Source organism: Topomyia yanbarensis, chromosome 2 (assembly GCF_030247195.1).
Source record: "Topomyia yanbarensis strain Yona2022 chromosome 2, ASM3024719v1, whole genome shotgun sequence".
In the NCBI taxonomy this organism is placed as follows: domain Eukaryota; kingdom Metazoa; phylum Arthropoda; class Insecta; order Diptera; family Culicidae; genus Topomyia; species Topomyia yanbarensis.
Window position 1 is genome coordinate 155,473,127 of NC_080671.1, and position 20,949 is coordinate 155,494,075.

At 35.9% G+C, this 20,949-nt stretch overlaps 1 protein-coding gene across 2 annotated transcripts in view; it reads right to left on the reverse strand.

Moving 5' to 3' along the window:
* Positions 1-20,949, reverse strand: part of LOC131681818 (protein bicaudal C) — a 65,060-nt gene that overhangs the window by 14,782 nt on the left and 29,329 nt on the right. For both annotated transcript variants that reach the window (XM_058962870.1, XM_058962871.1), the window contains exons 2-3: positions 13,201-13,646; positions 75-124 (exon numbers count right to left, since the gene is read on the reverse strand). In XM_058962870.1, the coding sequence (XP_058818853.1) occupies positions 75-124; positions 13,201-13,408 (258 nt within the window). In that variant the 5' untranslated portion in view covers positions 13,409-13,646. The remainder of the gene's footprint in view (positions 1-74; positions 125-13,200; positions 13,647-20,949) is intronic.

Here is a 20,949-nt window from a genome sequence, read left to right on the forward strand (position 1 = left end):
CTGTAGGCATGGGAAAATTTGGGAAATTTATGTCGTACTCTGACCTGTATATGCGTAAATCATCTTTCACTTACATTTGTGAAGAATTCCTCGGCGCTATTCATTCCTTCTGAATACGTTTCGACTGAAAGTAAACAAAACGAGAAAAAGACAATCAGTGGCTGGTACCTAGCAAGCCATGCGAGGTTGGTGATTTTTGATTCGGGTTGGTGGGGTTGGTGTCACAAATTCGATGATTTATGCCATGGCTTGTAAAGCGAACGTGATTTTTTTGCGAGACATATTTTGTTGATGATTGTTATTGATTCGATGCCGTAGCCAGCCATAGAACCCAGGTCCTCCCTAAACCAAATTAAATCAGTGGCGGATCCAGGGGGAGGGTCCCGGGGGCCTAGACCCCCTCCGAAATTATTTTACTTAAGAAATTTTAAATGAGTTTCAATTTTATATTGGTTTCAAACTCAAAATCATTCAAAACCAAATTTGACCAACAAAACTGAATTTAATTACATAAGATTATTACGTATTACGAAATGTACAATCTTCATTTTAAAATCGAAATTTCGGACCCCTTCCGAAATTTTTTTCTGGGCCCGCCCCTGAATTGAATAACAATTTTTTTAAAACCGTTTTCAAATGGAAACTACCCCAAGTTATTAAAAAAAACGAAACGTAACTTCATAGGATTCTTTTGTTTTTGTTTTTTCACGATTTTGTAGAAACGCTAATTTAACTAATTTTATAATCCCTGTTAATTTTTGATTTTATTTTGTACCGCAGTTCAGTTTAGTTCCTAAGACGTTTTTTTTTCAAGAATTGTCTTCGAGTAAATTTAATTTTTCAAGACTATTATTTATCATCACTACGGTATCAGGTTTTTTCCAAACTTGTAATCAACATGTATTTTTACTTTCGATCCACAACATTAATTATTTTGAAAAATTGTTTTTTTTTGCTTATTTGACACGGCTCAATGATTAGCATAACTAAGGCTTGAGTCCTTTTTTTTATTTTTACGATATGTAAATTATAAAAATTAGTTTTCATTTTCATCATATTCTCGTGTATATATCTCTATTATCCTTCAATCAATTTTAATAAAATGTACCTTGTTGAACGTGGAAAATCTCGAGGAACAAAATAAAAATTGATTCATTCCCAACAGGACCATGTGCGGGGGGCGGGGGGAGGGTTCAAACCCTCCCATGAGCGTTTTGAATTACTTTTAAAAATTTATTATTTTCCTGTCCAGGAAAAAATATACTGCAAACCGTTTGGACACATAAAATGTCATTTGAGTTCGGTCACTCTAGAAACAAGTCAATGAAGAAACCAAGGACGAAACTTTGCGAGGGTGGCTGGCAGGGGATGTATGTCAAGTTTGACGGCTTCTCTGAAGGATCGGTTAACGTTTCGACAAGCTTCTATATTAGCAAAAGTAGTGAGTAGACAGCAGATGTCGGTCAGCGGGCTAGCAACGGCTGTTATGGAGGAAAAACACTAAGTTGGAGAAAATCGGGATATCGTTGTCTAGAGAAAGAGTGGCAGCGAAATGGATCGCGAGAATGGGCATCGGTATAGGGTGAAATACTGCCGCTAAGAAGTTCTCAGCACCAGCTAGCAGATAATTAGGAACGAATAGCACCATGAAGGATAAGAAACCCGGCGAATGTGGTTGTAAACAGATGTAAATCCTTATGGTCGACACCTCCGGATCGGTTCATGTACCAACATATTTGCACGATATTTGCAGCAGAACTGAGCAAGTGAGATATATCGCGAAGGTTTGACAGCAAGTAAGGAAAAGTAGCTATGGATAAAAACATGACGATTAACACAAAACAAAATAAGCAAGAACACAATCCTTACTAAAGCAGTACTTAGCGGTTGCCCCGGATGGATGAGTATTACGGGATACAAGAGGTTTAAGTTTAGTCGGTTGGCTTAACAACTACTACAAACCAATCAGAATCCACCACGAGCCAGCAGGCTACGCACAGTGGTCGGAAATGCCAAAAACGTCACTAGAGGCCAAACCGTTGAATATATTCATAGGGTATCTTTGGAGGAATTTTTCGTAAGAATATTTCCCACAACATGATAAAAATTAAATCGAGGCATGGCTTACTATGATTGAACTAGAAAAGTTAACTTTTTATGCTAACGAGGTAGAAAGTTGGTGTCTTCGACAAAGTTTTAGGAATGCTCATAATGAAGAATTTTGCTCAACAACTTGAGCTTGTTGGACTTAATGTTATCGATTTATAAAGCGTTTTCTAAGGCAAACCCCTTAAATTTAGCTTTTTAATATAGCTTTTTTCGCTGTGACTTTTCGTGCAAACGATGTTCCAGAAAAATGTTGAGGTGTTAAAACCACATAATATTGTTGAAGAGTGCAAGTAAAAATTAAATTATTGTTGAAGACTGCATGTAAAAATATTGTTGAATACTGCATATAAATTTTTTACCTGAAATCGGTGGCGCGGCGCACACCCCTTGTAAAAATACTCATTCGTTTTAGAGTTATTGCAGAATTTTAAATTTTTTTACACTAAGTTCAACTGCGTATAAGAGAGAAAGGAGCAAACCAAAATGGACGAGCAGGCACTATTTTTAATGTCCGGACTACGCATAATAAAGGTAATAAGGTTTTAACCTCATTTTGTAATGTTTTTTACTTGGGAATTTTTACTTACAGTCTTCAACAATATTATGTGGTTTTAATGCCCCCACATTTGTTTGGAGCACGGTTTGCACGAAAAGTCACAGTGGAAAAAGTTATGTTAAAAAAACTTAAATTTGAGGGTCTTTCCATAGAAAACGCTTTACAAATCGATAACATTAAATCCTACAAGTTCAACTAGTTCAACAAAATTCTTTATTACGAGCATTTCTAAAACATTGTCGAAGACACCGATTTTCTACCTCGTCGTTTAATTTGATTGTAGCAAGCCATGCCTAATTTTAATTTTTATCAGATTGTGGGGAATATTCTTACGAACAATTTGTCCAAAGATACCCTGTGAACATAGTCGATGCTTTGGCCTCTAGTGAATTAAGCTCACGTTTTTGGGGTTTCCGACTACTATGCAGCGCCCTACCAACAATTGTGGTTTTATGATAATTTTATAGCCACTGATAAAACTTAGATTGCACTTGTAGCGTGCTATGAAACTTCAATTGTTACTTGGGCGGTGTCTTTTGATGACTCCTTCTCGATAACAAACATTTACCCAATTTATTGAGTAGAGTCGTTTGGTTCACAAGACTAGGTCCAGGCCTCTGAAAAAATTTTCAAAGTTTGAGGGTTTCTGTACGTTTCTTTTGAAATAAACGTTAACAAATCAACCCCCCCCCCCCTTTGAGAATTTTCTGCGCACGGGCCTGGTTCCCAATAAAGTTCAGAAACATCAGATTTTTGGTATTAACTCTACAAACCACATTTTGATGTTTCTAAATTTTACCGGTATCCGATCAGAAACATATAACAAAAAGATTTCAAAACTATATCTCACGTTGTTACTTGTTACAATTTTTTGTTATTTTAACTACTAACGAGACCTAATTTATAACACAATGTGTTACGGAAATTGCATTCTGGTATAATCTTGTTATTTCATTCTGATCGGGTAACGAATCTATTTCTATTTTATTCCCAAGAAATTTCCACGTTCAATAAGGTACATTTCAAGAAAAGTGATTTGATTCACACTTTTATTCTCCGATTGTCTGGAATACCCTCTAACGTCAAAAATGTGAAATAGTTATTATCAAATATATGTTTTCACAAAAAAAAAAATTAAAGGGTTGTGTACAGGACACGACCACGGTGACATTAAAAATGTAGCTTTTTTCAAGAGCGTGCAAATGAATTTTATCTATCACACATATCGACACGTTCTTGCTCACTCGCCTGTTTTCATATGTTACAATTTTCTATATACCCTTCCCATTACAACATAATTTATTGAAGGTCATTTAGCGGTAATCTATTATTACAATTAATCAAGTGTCTCACTAGGTGATTGGCGTTATTTGGCTGATCCATCTAGTAAAAATAGGCTATAGGCCAGAACATATATTCAAAAGAAAAGTTCCATATTGAGAACTGTGATGAGGAAGCCCACGCCCGCCAACGGAAATATACAGATTCTCCATGAAATATGAAATTTCATTTTCCATTTAAATTTTCAATAATGTACTAATGAACTTAAGTAAACAATCTTAAGGTTAAGTATTTCTTGATAGATTAGTGGTGGAAAAAAGGAAATTATTTGATAAATTACATTGTTATACAACGTTCGCACTACCAGTTAAAACGGGTTTTTATGCTATCTTGGTGACATTTTTCTTGTTGATAATTATTATTACATGTTATAACTCTGTAGTGTAAACATTGTATTGTTGAACCAATTCTGCAGCGTCTTATGTTATATAGGTGTTTTATGTGGTAATAGGACTGACATAATTATATCTTCAGTACAGCGGTGTGTTTCATAATGTAAAACAGATTTTTTTTTAAATTTAAATTAATATACCCGACCGTTCTATTAGTTGTAAACTTTAAAACGCAATTAGAACTGTGTTTTAAATACATAGGGCAGGACAGACACTCTGACTGGATAAACTGGGAAAACAATTTTAAGTCCAGTAACGCTTAAGACATGGCTTGAATTTGAATCGAAAAAGAACACCCGCTTAAACCGCTGCTGGGACGGTAAGTTCTGTTTTAAAATTTTCCGTTGTGTGCAGTACGAAACAAAAGTGTTTGAAATTAGAAAACAAAAAGTTTTGCTGGGAATGTGATTGTTTCCGATGCAATTACACTCAGATTTTTCACGCAGGGAATACAGGCCGTGCAAATGAAAACCGCGTAAATGATACGCGGTTTTCAGTTTCAAAATCCGCGTAAAAAACCTGAGTGTACTCTCCTATATAAAATACTACGCTGCTGAACAGTGCAATAACTACAGAAGCACGTTGTCAGATGCCTTACTGATAAAAAACATAACCGAAATATATATATCACATATAACCGAAATATGAAACATATGAAAACCAATAGGCTCTTTACCCTACGCAGCTTCAAAGCGCCGTAAACATGGATTAACAAGTTACAAGGCACACGCATGCATAAAAATAAATATATTTTTTTCAAACGCAACACTCTTAAGCAGCACACACCGTATTGAATTAAATCCAAACCACCCCACCCACCCACTTTGCAAATCATTCTGTGACACCGTGCTGGTACCCGAAAAATCCGCACACGGCAACCGCTGCCGAAAATGCATAGCGTCTACCGCTTATTGTAGTGCCCAGACACTGCAGCCATGATCTTCCCCGTTCGACATAAGAACAAAAACTGATTCAAACGGGTACGGGTCACCTCTATTTATAAACTAACCGTATATGGTTTAGTCACTTAGGTGCGAGTGTATGCGAATGCCAACGTTGCCGAAAATCGATAGCGCTTATTGCATCGCCCGGAGACGATGTTGCTCATATGGGATAAGAGCAACAACTGATTTAAACGGACATGCGTTGCTTCTATTTATGACTTTTCGTTTGTGATTGAGCCACTAACCTACCCTCTAATGACGGCTGTGTCTGAGAAATCTGCATCACGAATGGTAATTTTCCCTTTTTCGTGAACTTTTTAATTTTACCAATTTTTAAAAGTCTACTTTTATTGGGGAGATTTTAAATTATTACCAATATTTAAGTTAGGTGTTTCTGAATCGGTTGGTGTATGAATGATTAAAATCCATTTTGTAATATCGGAGTTATAAGCGTGCAAACCTTACATAGTTTCGTTACATGGGAGATAGTTTAGATTTTAGAATGACACCTAGCCCCAGATAGTGGAGTAAGACATTTTTAATGTCAAAATATTTAAAAAAAGCTTTTTTGGACCACTCGATCGATTATGTTGATGTTGGTCGCAAACAAAAGTTGCAAAGATACTGAGTTTTTGTGTAGAGTATCATTCAACTTCTATATAATAATAGCACAATTGAACAATATTTTTACAAAATCTCATTGCAGAAACTGAACGAATAGCAGTAACCAAGTACAGGAGTGAATTTCGGGTTGATGGGTGCGGAAATACAGAAACTCTGAATTCAATACGATTATACAGAAATACTGGATGTGAACAAGTACCAGTAAGTAGGGTTCGTCGCGGTGCGGATGTGGGCGGTAAATGGATTGTCCGCACCGGAACCGCAATAAAAATAAAACCGCACCGCTTACCGCAACCTCACATTATTTACCGCACCGCACCGTGCGGTAAAATTTTTATATTTTTAAAAATAGTGTTGAAAAATTGTTCATTTGTGTAACCATATATAATAAAATGTTATTCTTATTCACACGAAATTTAACTTTAAGAGACTATTCAGAATGTAATGTTTATGAAGAAAATCAATTTTTACTGCAGTAATAGGAAAACTTTTGTTTTAGCAACCCTTCAGTTAATTGAAAAAAGTGGAATAAAAATGTAATAACAAATGAAGTTGCATATTTTTTTCTTTAAATTTTCATATTTTCAATGTTTTTGACATATGAAAATGAAATGGATGAGTTTCGCATTAACGCAGTAAAAACCACCTTTCATTCTTAAAGGAATTTCACAAAAAAAAATTAAAGTCGAAATACCAGTACTTCTATATAGTAGCGCATATATTCCAATACAGTGAAATAAAAACATATTGTATTTCATCAATAAGAACGACGCCATATTTGACGAAAACAAATTGCTCTGTACATTACATCTAATCAGGAGTCCGGTCTCTACCGGTACAGAATTATTGAACATTAGAAAAACTGCAAAAAAATGTATGATTTGTAGCATACAGAAAAAATGATTTTTAAAAATAGGGGGTTTTACGGACAAAATATCCCAAAACTCTAACTTCCGCATCCTTCTAGAAACAGATGTATTCTGATTAAAAAACTAAGATTGCTTCCTTTAAAAATGTATGAAGTGTAATTTTCTAAAGGCTAGTTGGAAATTTCTAGCATTTAATGTAATTTCCTCCAATATTTTCCCAAAGAGCCAATGGCAAAAACTTCAATTGAAGTGAACGGGAGTCAAACTATGTGGTATTCGGCAAAACAAGCTTCAAAAACCTGTTTTAATCCACCTAGGGGTGCAATTGTGCCTTTCTTATTTCTCAAAACTATGGCACGGAGGCTTTTTATGTTCAACATAATTGTGGAAATGTCCATTACATTCTTAGTACACTTTGCACTTATACACAATGGCTTGCCAGCCACGAACTTGATGAGCTACGTGTCGACGGTGAAACACTTGAAACAAAAAAATATCGTACTTCATTAGCCTAATCAGCATTAGATCAATGTTATCTGCTTGCTAACTCATTTTGTCATGCGGGGGTGAGTATGTGAGGAGGGCGAAAGTCCCATGAACGAACGACTCCCCAGCTTAAATTGGTATGCTTTGTGATATAGTGGTGGTTTAAAGATTATGGGGTTGAAGGGGTGGTCTGAGGGGTGATTTAAGAAGATTTTTAAGGGAGGAGAGTGAACAGTAGAGGGGGGAGTGTAACCCCTCTCCTTAAACCCTGTTAAAATCCAGAAACCTTATGCTAGTCAAAAAAAAAATATTATTGGGATTAGGTTGAGGTTTTTCAGAGTGATTGCATAACCTTTCTATATGAAAATCCCGCCAGCTTGAAAGTGAATGATTAAGGGAGGCTTTGAATTTGAATCATGGTTTGAGCTAAAAGGCATTTGAAAATGAAAATTTGCACCACTAGTGAACACACTAAATGTCTTCTACCTTACGCTGTCCCGTAGGTGATGAGCTTCTGTTTGCTGATGAGGCCTACTGAAATCGAACCTTACTTTAAGCTAAGCTCTAACCTACGGAACATTAAAGTTTTTCTTCAGCAAAAACAATTGTTTTGCTTTATTACGAACTTTTCATGAGTTATTTGCGTTTCTCCATCAACAACAATAGGTTTTTGACAGTTCGTATACAATTTTCTGAAACTTTCCTTTTGACATCAAGGCGATAATGACAATTATTTGAAAGCTACATGAAAACAATGAATATATGATTAAACCATATAGTCTAAAGATTCAACCATGTAGGTGAATCATATTTTTATTGTTTTTATGTTATAGCTTTCAAATGGTTTATAATATTGCCTTGTTTCTTTTTGAGAGTATTTATTTTGTTCTGCAGTATCCATGCTCTGTAACTCTCCAGCTTCAATGGCATAAATTTTGGAAGAAGTTTGAGATTGAAAGTTTGCAGCTCTTTAAAAATTACAAGTTTGCTTGCTAATTTAGTCACATTCAATTTTCTGCATGACCTTATTGAGATCGCCGGTTCATGAGCAAGCATAACCTGTTTAAATATGTAATGCTTAAATCAATTGGCCTGCGTTAAAGCAAACCGAGCTGAGTGCCATAATTTTTCCTAGTATTCTTCATGTTAAAATGTATTTTTAGATAACTTACCATTAACGTAGTAAGTTAATGAACACTTATTTACTTTAGTTAACTATTTGAGTTCCCAAAACTAAATAGATGGGGGAGTTGTTAGTGCTATGTCGGATGCAATAGCGTTTTTAGAGCATGTGTCTCAAAATGGCGCTTGGTCTTCTTTGGCTAAACAGGCTAACTTTAATTAAAAATTAAGCTAAATTAAACCAAATTCATTGAATTGATTAAACAATCAGAAAGCATGTATTTATTTGGATGCCAAGCTATTAAATTCGTCTAGCTCGCCCCACCTATTTCGGTAATTGGCATTCGAAGGTTTCTCATACAGTGTCGGAAATGATGCAAATACCCACCATACACAATTAGAGGCTGCTCAGATAAAAATTTGAGAGGCTCCGAATTGATGGACTGTTTAACCAGCACAAATTTGCACAACTTAATGTAACAAATCACCCAATATTTGCACGATCTGGCAGAGAAGAGGTGTTAGATGTAACTCTCTGCTCTGACAGTATTACGCATGAGTTGGAAAACTGGGTCGTACCCAACGAGCTCGAACCGTCAACATAAGTATGTACATCGTCTTTAATCATTTGAATAAGTGGTAGAAAAAATTGAATTTTCGGGGAATCGAATATTGAGTCATTTCCCACAACATCAGGTGTGAAGAATGGTAGTGAGCTTGAGCTTATGAGCTTGTGCGACCACCCCTGGCTGCTACTCCGTTATCGATCTGGACTAGCTTAAGTTACATAGGGAATTAGTAGCTAATTATGCCTGGGAGTAGCGAAACATCTTTCAATGTGCAACTCCTGGTATTCCAAAAGTGTTTATTGATCAATACCGGCGCCGGCCAGGCCCGAACGTAGATCGCGGAAGGAAAGGGAAGGGATGTTAGTTCGATACTTGCTTTTGCTAGAGGCCGAATATACTACTGCGCACTCCACAAGTATCACGGTAGGAGGAATTTGTTAGTAAGTATAGAAGTTGGATTCTACTTCTCCTTTACCGACGCCAGAAAGGACTATATGGACTAGATATTATCGATCCATCAACTCATGGACCAGGGACCAACGGCTTTACATCCCTTCCGAAGGAAGACGTGACCACAGATTTTTCACCTCAGAAAAATCTCAACGACCTGGGCTGGAATTGAACCCAGGCCAACTGGAATGAGTGGCGGTCGCGCTTACCACTCAACCACCGGCGGCGTCCATCAGGTGTGAATGCTAGTAGTTGCGAGAAACGTGCTTCTTCTAATTCCTTAAAAATGAAAAAATGATCAAAATCAAAGAAAAGAAGAGGTGCTCTCTTCAGCAATGCTTCGGTTCATTGCATAGAGTCTTCGAGTCTCAATACTCATCGAGTGCAAGCAAGGTTGGAGAGAGGTCACTTTTCGATAGGGTGATTTGTTGAAAGATCTTCACAGGTGTCTCCTTTCAACCCGCCTAACTCATTCATCCCCAGTTCAGTGAGTTTGGATAGGTGTGGTATTGTTTGGTACTCTCCGGATAACGAACAAAGCTGTACCTGACTGAAATAGAAATTGGAGGAGATGAGTGAGAAAGCAGGGTACTTCCTTTGTGTGAAATCCCAAACAATGTTTGAAGAGTATTAAGGTTCAAGTTACCTTTTTTAAGCATGTGTTAGAATTGAGCGCTTGGTAGTGTGCGTAGAAAAATTTGTGTTCAGCTTTGCCACCGGATTATCCATTTAAACCTTTTTAAAACTCTAAAAGAAGAATATCAGTCGATTTATTAGATCATCACGATTCAATTCATGCAAAATACCTGCTGGAAAAACCATCGGTTTAGCTAAATGGTGCTTTTGAAAAAGTGGCTGTGGTTTTTTCATTGCGCAGTTGTGTTGCGTACCCCAGCTCGGTGTGGTAGTGTGATAAAAAATCACAGCCACTTTTTCAAAAGCACCATCCAGCTAAGCCGATGGTTTTTCCAGCAGGTATTTTGCATGAATTGAATCGTGATGATCTAATAAATCGACTGATATTCTTCTTTTAGAGTTTTGAAAAGGTTTAAATGGATAATCTGGTGGCAAAGCTGAACACAATTTTTCTCACGCATACTACCAAGCCTTGAGGTAACTTGAGCCTTAATGTTTTGATGAGGCTACAGTTCCATAATCCTGGTTCGTAGGCAATTTGCTGGGAAGTTCTGAGAATCAAGTCGCTTACAGAAAAAATACAGCACTATTTTTGCGGTATCGACGACCGTTCTCTGGAATTTATAGCGAAAAAGGGTTATAAACTGAACTACGACTTTCAATAAGTCACGGCGAAAGTTTATAAACCTAAATCGGTTTAGGCCGAAATTGAATGACAGTATCTCTTCGGGGGTGTTGTCGTTCTGTTATCTCAATATTCTCAAAGATGTTGATATATCCGCACATCGAAAAGTGTCTTTATTCCCTTGGGAGTGAAGACTTGACTTGACTTGACTTCCGTATTGTCTATGTTCCTTGTGTCGTTATTTCCCTTATCCCTAACCTTATCACTTCCCCAATCTTGCCCATCGGGGAAATGACGAAACGACAAATCATGGCAAGGCACAAATCTCCGAACAACATGGGGGACGTGCCATTTGGACCATTTGCTACTGATTCCTGATATTAGGCTTGTATTGTAGTTTAAGAAAATTTTGCTTTTAAATTTTGTAAATATTCGTATAATCCAAAAACCCGACCAATGTTAATTGGCGTAAGAGTCACTTAAGATCAAACGATCAGGTTATGAGACTTTCAAAAGTTCAATCAGCTCATACAAATTAAATAATTGGACATATGCATCATGACATAAAACCTACCATGAATATTTTCCATTTGGAATATTCCTACGACTTCAAGAACTTTTAAATCGAAGTTTATATCGATTTCTTAGTTACACTTTTATTTCCCAGCTCATGTAAGTGGAGTAAAAAACATGCATAGAGAGTACAGAAAGCCTATTAAATCCGAAACTATCCCACTTAATCCTGGGACTGGGGGCCCAGCACTGGCGGCTCTAGGGGGAGGCACACGGGGGCACGTGCCCCCCCCCCTTTTCAAACAAAAAGTTTTCCAGTAGAAAAGCGCTTGCATATTTTTCGAGGAATAAATGCTTTGCCAAATTTTTCGTCGCATTCTACGCTTGCCAGGAAAAGCGTTTTCAACAATCGAAATTCCACTTTTAAAATCATAAATCATCAGATATATTTTGCAAGGAATGCGTGCCCCCCTTTACCATCGGGTTGGGGCCCAGCGAAATGACTAAGACAAATAATATACGTAAACAGTAGACTGTCCAGAAAAATATTAAATTTTTGAAAACTCAATCCGCCCACCTCTGAGTCGATTTCTAGTCCCACCAGGAGTACTTGCTCCAAATTTGAAGCACAACGGACAAGTCTAACTACCAGACCAATGCTCCTAAAGCTTGTATGGGATTTTTCGACAATTTACATGGAGAAAACCCACTATCTCGCATTTTCACCGCTAGGTGGCACTGTATTCATCGTATAATCACTATAAGTAGAACTAAGAAAGATAATTTAATTGTCTATAACTTTATCCAAGACTGCTAGTCAATTAAAAGACTGCTAGTTTTTTTAAAAGAAGTTATTAAACTTTTAACGAATTGATGTCAGAGTAAGTTTTGCATGGGGCCTCGCAGTGCATGGTTTTGTATCAGTACTCGATTCCTACGAACTATTTTTTTTTTAAATATCGGATAGGTTTATCTCAATCGTATGTAACTTCAGGAGTTGGTCCGGTAGCTAAACTTGTCCGATTTGCTTCAAATTTGGAGCAAGTACTCCTGGTGGGACTAGAAATCGAGCTGGGACTAGAAATCTTGTCACTCTAGTGAACAGTTTGGGGCGCTTTAAGCATGCGAAGCCCATGTTCAAGCGTTAAGCAACGGTTATAATAATAAACATAATGCAAAAACGAATCAAGTTAGAGATGCAAATTTTATATTATGAGAGTCACTGGAAGTTATTAATTAATAGAAAAACATCCTAAGATATAACCAAAAGGCCGCAAACGCATATTTGAAATTTAATAATTATAAATCGAACCTTCGTTAAATTAAATACAACATGCTTAATCTTGCTAGATAAGGTGTAACTAACCTTGAAAGATTACTGATTTTGTTTAAATTACCAACGATATTGGCTCAATCAGTGATTCAATATGTACACTAAATAAACAGTTTAATAATTCCAAAAGATTCTCAAAACTATGTAATCAAGAAAGCATTGCATGCAATTTTTTTCCACTGGAACACTTTCTGTTTGATTAAGAGGAGGGGAGTGCAAGTACCTTTCGTGCCGTCCCCAGGGCCATTTTTCAATTATCCGTTACATGTTCATGATATCAGGATTTACCCTCCATCAAAATATCGTGACATAAAGCAGCAAACAATCGCCAATCCTTACACCTTTGACACTACTAGTTCAGACAGCTTGTTTGATGTCATTGAGGGGCCTCAATATTTCTAAACCTAGCCCATATTGCGCCCGTACTTAAAAACGGTATGATTAGAACCTTTGCTATCAACCCAAATCATCCATTCATTACTTTGATTTTTTTTCATTGAATCTGTAGAGTAAGTTTAAAAATGGAATATGAAAACCTTTCCGGTACCCCAAAAAATACAATCAAACAAAATCATCAGCACCCCGATAACGCGACGGCTGAAAAGGTTGACAAATCAAGCGGCTTACCTACCTTTGATCATATCCTCAAGTTTCTGACGGTCCACCTTGAACCGCTCGACATGCAGATCGTCCGGGTTGGCCACACCCAGCTGGGCCGCAATCAATCGCAGATCACCCCAGTCGCTTTCGACCGACGAGATTTCGCTGCCGGTCGTCTCGCTTGGCGGTCCCCCATTGATGAAGATGTGCTTGTTGAAAGGCGTACAGGATGTCATCATTTTTCAGGCTGTGCGACGTTGCTGTTCGGTCTCTGGTTGTTTTGCGGGCGAGGATTTTTTTTTCTCTGGTCGCGGTTTGTTCTAGTTGCTTGTAAAAATTTCGCCTCGATGGGATGTTAGGCGGAGGAGACCAGGCGTTGTGTGACAATGTGTGAAGCCGGTTTGTTGTGTTTTTTCCGCACGCAGATTTGTATCTGAACAGCGCACCTGGATGGCTGGTGGAAGTTGATGTTGGATTCTGTAAAGAAGAGGGGATAATCCGGAAATTAAAATCGAAACATGATTCTGCCGTCGAGGGCGACAATAAATTGGATTTTTTTTCGAACATAATTGATGGTATCTCATAAATTACTTTTCAGCGGTTGTACTTCAGCTATGACAAACTAGGTTCAGTGGATGGAGCGCGAAGTTGGGAACAAAAAAGGGCTATAGATTAGTTATATTGTACCTTTGGTAATATTTTTATTCAATGCTTTTATTTGATACTTAGATTTGTGATAGCTCTTATTTGCGAGTATGTTATGTTTACAATAATTAAGGAATTTAACATTTATGAAATTTTGCAAGTAAGTCAAAACCAATTTAAAATGATTTTGATTATTAAAATTAATCTGTTATTTTTTCCTATGACATACAAAATAGGTAATTAAACATGACATACAAAATGGGTATTGAAAATAAACAGGGTAGTATTGGGAAATTTATAGCATAAAAAAGCAAGTGGATTTAGATTATTTGATTAAAGTCCTACAAAGTGCCTAGATGAATTTGGTTCATTTTTTTTATAATTTGTTTTAATTGTGTCGTAATGACGCGGTGGGATGAATCCGACCTCATTTTTTGCTATGAAATTGTTCATGTTTTTTCAATTATAATGTATTTTTATTATGTTTTTTAGCACAATGGTTAGTAATTACAAACGAAAGACACTGGAATGTGATGAATATAGTATTCGTCGAGCAGTTGGCGCGATGCAAATGGGAATATCGTTACGTGCTGCTGCTCGTGATTTTGACATTTCGAGATTGACATTTAATTTCATTTTTTTTATTGCCCTTCAATAGCATAACATTCATTTATTTATCATTGAAAAACCATCAAATTTAAGTAATATCTGTACTAAATTAACCAAAAATATAGGCGGTCGGGTTTACCCCACCATGTAGTTTGAAATACAAATGATCGAGCATTTCGGGCTTTCGAATCTCTAAATTATAAACCAACAAAAAAGAAGCTTGTGATTTCATTGGGTCTTAGAAGAGATGCTTCTTGAAGTCACAATTTCAGCTTGCCTTTTTGAGGGTTAAAACTTGTAATTTCAACCATCAAGCATTTCCCATCAAAAGCAGTTTTTATGTCCAGTGACACTTTCAATGAACACTTGCTTTTCTAAGAATTAAAATACTTATCCTGACAGTTTCAAGGATTGGTTTGTATAAAACTCATTTATTCATATCTCCGTAACGAGAACTCCGAAAGAAACAATTCTCAAGCAACAAGGATGACTGTTAAGAGATTGCATTATAATCAACTAAATGCTATCGACAAAGCTTAGACACATTACACTATTTACTTCAATGCAAATGAAAACTTTGAAATATCTACCTGTCTCATCCACGAATTGTATTGTCCTTCTGTCGCTCTCTGTTTAAGGGGCTTGAAAGCACATGTGACCTTGTCTGACCTTACTATTTCGAAATACGCGTATTTTTGTATTCTGTACAAAAATCTTTTTCTCGGGAATATGTGACCAAAAAGACTTTGAATTCCAAAACAAATTTTACATTCCGGTTTCCTGATGACTAATTAAGGTCCATCAATAAAGTAGAAATACCAGATAATCTTGAACGACGCCGTTAAGAAAAGAAGAACGAAATCGAAAAGATAAAAACAAAAGCTAATGGAAATCCTAGAAAGTCCATTGAATATTATTTAGCCATTTTTCGGATTTACAAAAACAATTCATAAATTTCTGATACAATGGTTCTCAAATTCATACAATTATTCATTTACTTTGATCAAAAATAATTTTTAATTTCATTCTTAATAGTTATTTTTTCAGTTTATTTTATGGATTTCATTCGTCTTGTTTATTTTATTCATTTTGAATATTTGACTAATATTAAGTACATTATCATTGTATTTTAATTAATTATTTCATTCAGCATTCTTTTTATTCACTTTGGAATTTTTTAGAATTTTGTGTGAAGCGAATTGATAAAAAAAATTGGTACGTTATAGTGTATCATTTCAATAACATGCTGTAATTTTTCTATGCAAAAACATTGACAAACGACTCGGGGACGAAGCTTTTTGAAGAACATCTCTGGAAAAACATGATTTGCGGTGTTACCTGCCATTCCAAAACTACTGAACCGATTTCTTTCAAACTTTTCATACACATTCACTGTGAAAATACCTAACCCCTACGTTGAGTTTTTTAGATAAATTTCAATTCAATGATGATAGTTTCGGGAGCTCAAACTTCTCGATGAACCCAGGATACTGACATAGTTGATCGACGATGAAGGATTGTGATCGAGGATGCCTTCACATATAGATGCCGTGAATTTCTTATCTACGAACATATAATTTATTCAGTTTATTCGAGGTTTTATTCTTGCAGGAGCCTGTTGTGTGCCTACTTCATATGAGTTCTGCAAACTAATAAATTATCCAACAGTGAGATGTGAAAGAACTGTCTCATTTCACTGCTAGGTGAACTAAGTTGGTTTTCTAACATATTTTAATTTTTTTTTCTTGGAAACGGAAAGACAAATTGGATTGAGATTTTTTGCATATAACACACACTAGTCTTGAATAATAATTTTTAGTTGCATACCAAAACCCCCTCACCGCTCCCCTCTGGTTCATTGCAGTTGAAATACAAAAAAAGATGACATGCGGTACCATGTGTTGTCGCTTGTAGGTTCGTCTAGGTAGTAGGTCTTTGAATACGTAATGATTTCATTCTGCAGTGTAGGCAAAGTAACTTAAGATTTAAGATAAAACTTAATGTTAATTGCTTGAGTATAGCTCTGTATGAAACGACATGCAAACAGATTTTTTGTTTCAAAATATGTTTTCCTTTTTGAACGTCGTACAACGGATACCGCAAGTTACCACAAACAATTATGTATTTTTTATAGATATTTTAACCTTAAGGTTACTCGCATCCTCGCGCTAGAAAAATCTCTTATGAAATTTTTTTAACCCTATGTGAGGGGTCAAGACTCGAACCCAGGTGTGCCACGTACAAGGCAATCGATTTACCAACTACGACACGCCCACCCCTTAAGCAAGCAAATATATCTTAGTTGCTGACAAACTCAAATAGGGTACTCCAAACAAAAAAAATGAACGAGATGAAGCTGGAGTAAAAATTATCCAGTTTTTTTCTTCCTTTTAAAATTCTTTCTTATTTATTTATTTATTTATTTATTTATTTATTTATTTATTTATTTATTTATTTATTTATTTATTTATTTATTTATTTATTTATTTATTTATTTATTTATTTATTTATTTATTTATTTATTTATTTATTTATTTATTTATCATCTGATCTTGTTGGTTCTAATGAATATGGGGATGGGAAAGCCAATTTGAGTGAAACATTAACTCTTAACTGCAATAAACGTTGACAACGAAAATTTCAAACACAGGAGTACCCCAGGAAAGGCACTTGGAACCGTTAGGAATTCCACGAAGATCTGTCCGAAAATTTTTAAAATCGCGACCGACCATCTTAGATTCCGATGAAACTGTACACGTTAAACCGACATAGAAGACTAAACATTTTCCACAGTCGATAAGATTATTTTGACTCAAGTGCAATTTTTTAAAAGGGCGCAGGCGTTTCCATGTGCATTAATTTTAAATTTTTTTGCTCTGTTACTCTATTTTATATAGTAAAACTATCTGAGAACGAGTTATACTACGTTCACACTACGAGTTAAAACATGTTTTAACGCTATCTTGATGACATTTTTCTTGTTGCTAATTATTATAACGTGTTTTAACTCTGTAGTGTAAACGTAGTATTACAGAGAATGAACGAAAAAAATATACACTGAAAAAAATGTTGTCATATTTCGCAAAATATATGTTAAATTTTATATATGTTTTTTAAATATTATACTAATTGACATACAAAACTGAAAATTTATTACAGAATATAAATCTAAGTATTATTTTGAATCAAAGTTCATTTAGAAATATCTTCCAGAATGCGATAGTTTTCGAGATATTTGGAATTTTGCTTCAACAAAAACAATTAATTCGTATAATTTTGTCATTTTTAAAAGTTATTCGCGTTACCCCCATCATAAAATGTCAAAAATATATTGTTTTTGGTTTTAAAGACATAAAAGATACTTCTTCAGTGTATTTGGATCATGGAGAAGCTTTCAATAAAAAAGTTTTCCTAAGAAAAACTTTTGACAAATTTTTATAATTCATACTATTTGCAGCCAAAAGCAGAATTTCATTTTTGAGTATGATTTTGAATGCCGTTCTAAATCAAACTGTTCATAACAAAAAATTTCCGAAATGTAGTAGTTCTCGAGATATTTTAAATTTTGTTTTAACAGCACAATTATTTTGTTTGATTACGACCTTTTCCGAAGTTATTCGCGTTTCTCCATCAACAACAATTAGTTTTTCGGCAGGCTCATAACGTTTTCTGCAACTTTCCCATTGACATCAAAGCGATATTGTACCATTCGAAAGCTACATGAGAACAACCAAGATATAATTCAATTACATAGTTTAATCATCAAACCCTAATGGCGAACAAAAGTATTTTTTGGCTCTCATTGATGTTTTTGTGATTAAGTGTCTTCAGCTGAGTTACATGAAGTTTGATTACACCTATAAATCGGCTAGCACCTTCACTTTTCTTAAGGTACTACCATTTCCAGAAACATTTTTTTCTTCAATATATTAAAAATATTTTTCTTTCTCAACCTTGTGTAACGGTTTATGTTGGAGTAACTTAATTTAGGGCACTATTTATCTATATGCTTGTACGAGCGATATACATATCTATGTGTTGGTAGCAGTTCCTTAAAAGCTGTTTCTCCCAATGAATTTATACAACTTAGGCTATTCTTGTTCTTGAAATATTCATTTTGAAAAAGCATCAATTCGTTCAAATTTTCGCTTTTATCTCAATATTGATATCACTACAAATCAATGCGTTCACGAAAATTAGTGCCTGAAACTTTAAAGAATAAACCGAAGTAACTAATACTTAGATACATGTCGCCCATTTAATATAAAGAAAAATACACTAATCCTATATGTCACTGTGTTAGGTTCGTTAATTTGTGGATATACCTTATTAAGAACCTATACCTGACGCAAATGATCATTTAATGACATTCCGAGGTGAAAAAATACATTTTAGCTATGCATCCTCTTCCATTGAGTGCGGCATCTCACCCGCAATTTTGATGCGGTGCTGAAAAATTTGCGGCACTCCGTGGTGCAACTGAACGCACAAAATCATTAATAAAATTTTCGTGAGTAATTAAAAAGGATTATTTTACATCTCTAGAGTTATAATTCTTCGAAAGACAAACTCACAATATCATATTACCGTATAAAAGTGACCCCATATACGAGATATAGAGAGTGCGGCATCTCTCCTGACGCGGCATCGCTCCCGAAATTACCCTACCGTATACTGGACACGGAAATTGATCCCGTTAGTGACGTAAAGGATTAAGCAGTAATATTGGATTCGCAACTTACGTTTAAACAGCACGATTTCTGTACAATTACCAAAGCATCTCGAACTTTGGGACGGATCTTTAGAATAGCCATAAATTTTACTGCTCTTTATCGCGAACATTTGTGAACAATTGCTGTGAAGTTTGAAGCCCAAACTATAATAACGGCGCTTTTTAAGTTTTGAACTTCGTAGATTGCCGTGGAGACCCTGTACCTGGCCCAGTTACAAAAGCCGGTGCCAGCTGATTCATTTGAATGTTAGAAGGAATACTGCAGGGGCTGTGTTGGTTGCTGAAACTTTGTGAAGTGATCTGGATTTCCCAGTTATCTTGGAACAGATAAACATAAATGTCGCACCTCGACCAACGCGTTACAACTTTATGCTCCGATTAACATTTCGACGCATCAATTACACGCTGCTACAAAAAGTCAAACATCGAACGAACTTGTGACCTAGTATAAGTTGTAGGAGTACTCAAATACAACTCAAAAACAATTTCAGCCGGTTTAATATACCCCCAAAATCTTGATTTATAGCAACAAGTCAATTTTTTGGGACTTTCTGCACAAAAAATTAGCTGCGCTGCCATTTTACAGCCAATTTTCAATATTGTAATAGTTTTGGATAGAAGAAAAATAGACCATTCCAACAGTATGCTGTATGATGGTCTTTTGTAAGAAATAATATGCGATTACAATATAAAATTTGCTAATATTTTTAGAATTTTTGCTGAAACATATGCAAATGTTTCAAAATTCTTCCAAAAGCACGTCCTAATTCTAACCACAATTCGAAAGAACATTCAATTCCGCTTCCAAAGATATCTTGATCGTCAAAATACCCTAGTTATTCAATTTTTCTCAAATTAGGAATTGTCACCCATGACTCTTAAGGGGTTTATCGAAGACTACATATTAAGAAGACTGATATCGCTTTCCTTCGTCCAAACCAATGAAAAGGGACAGAGGTTACAGCACCTCTATTGGAGGAAGGTTGAAAGCTTAATGTAAAAGTGAATATGTGTTGCAGTTACTGTCTCCAGATTCTGGACAGAGTTGCTTGTCTTCTTGATATGCTGTCTTCGGGATTATGTAGCATTGCTACTGTGATCAGAATTGCACCACAGCGGTTTTCGCGAAATTGCATTTTTCGCCTTAACAGTTATGTGCCCAACAAAAAAAACACCTTTAACAGGCCAACGTGGGTACCCGGGTACCCACAATTTGAAATGCTCATAACTATGGCTTCCTTTAACCGATTTGGACACTTTTAGATGTTTTGGATTCAGAAACTCGTCCACTTTTTGATTCTGTAAAGTTGAACCGGATGAATGGATCTGGTTCTTGGTAATCCGGATTTTCCGGGGTAATGTTCCAGTACTAGGGTATGATTTGTAAATTTTAATAATGTCCTAGCAATATTAGTATCAAAACTCTTCAAATTGTCTCGGAAGTCTGTTATTTATTGTTACGGGACCCTATGGCAATTTAAAAAATTGAATTGGAATGGAATGGCCACTCACGACCCCACGGGAACCTGCTCCGGAATGTCCGTTCCGGGGTCAAATCACCAAATGGTTCCAAAACCACGAGATACAGCCTACTGATACAATTCCAAGAATTTTGATACCCATATTGCCAGTATTCCATTGAAGTTCACAAATAGTATCCCAGTACTGGAACCTGCTTCCGGAAATCCGGATTCCCGGAAACCGAATGAAGTAACCCGATTCATTTTTACCGCGTCCAAAAGCGGATGAGTTTCTGAATCCAAAACACCCAAAAGCATCAAAATCGGTTGGAAA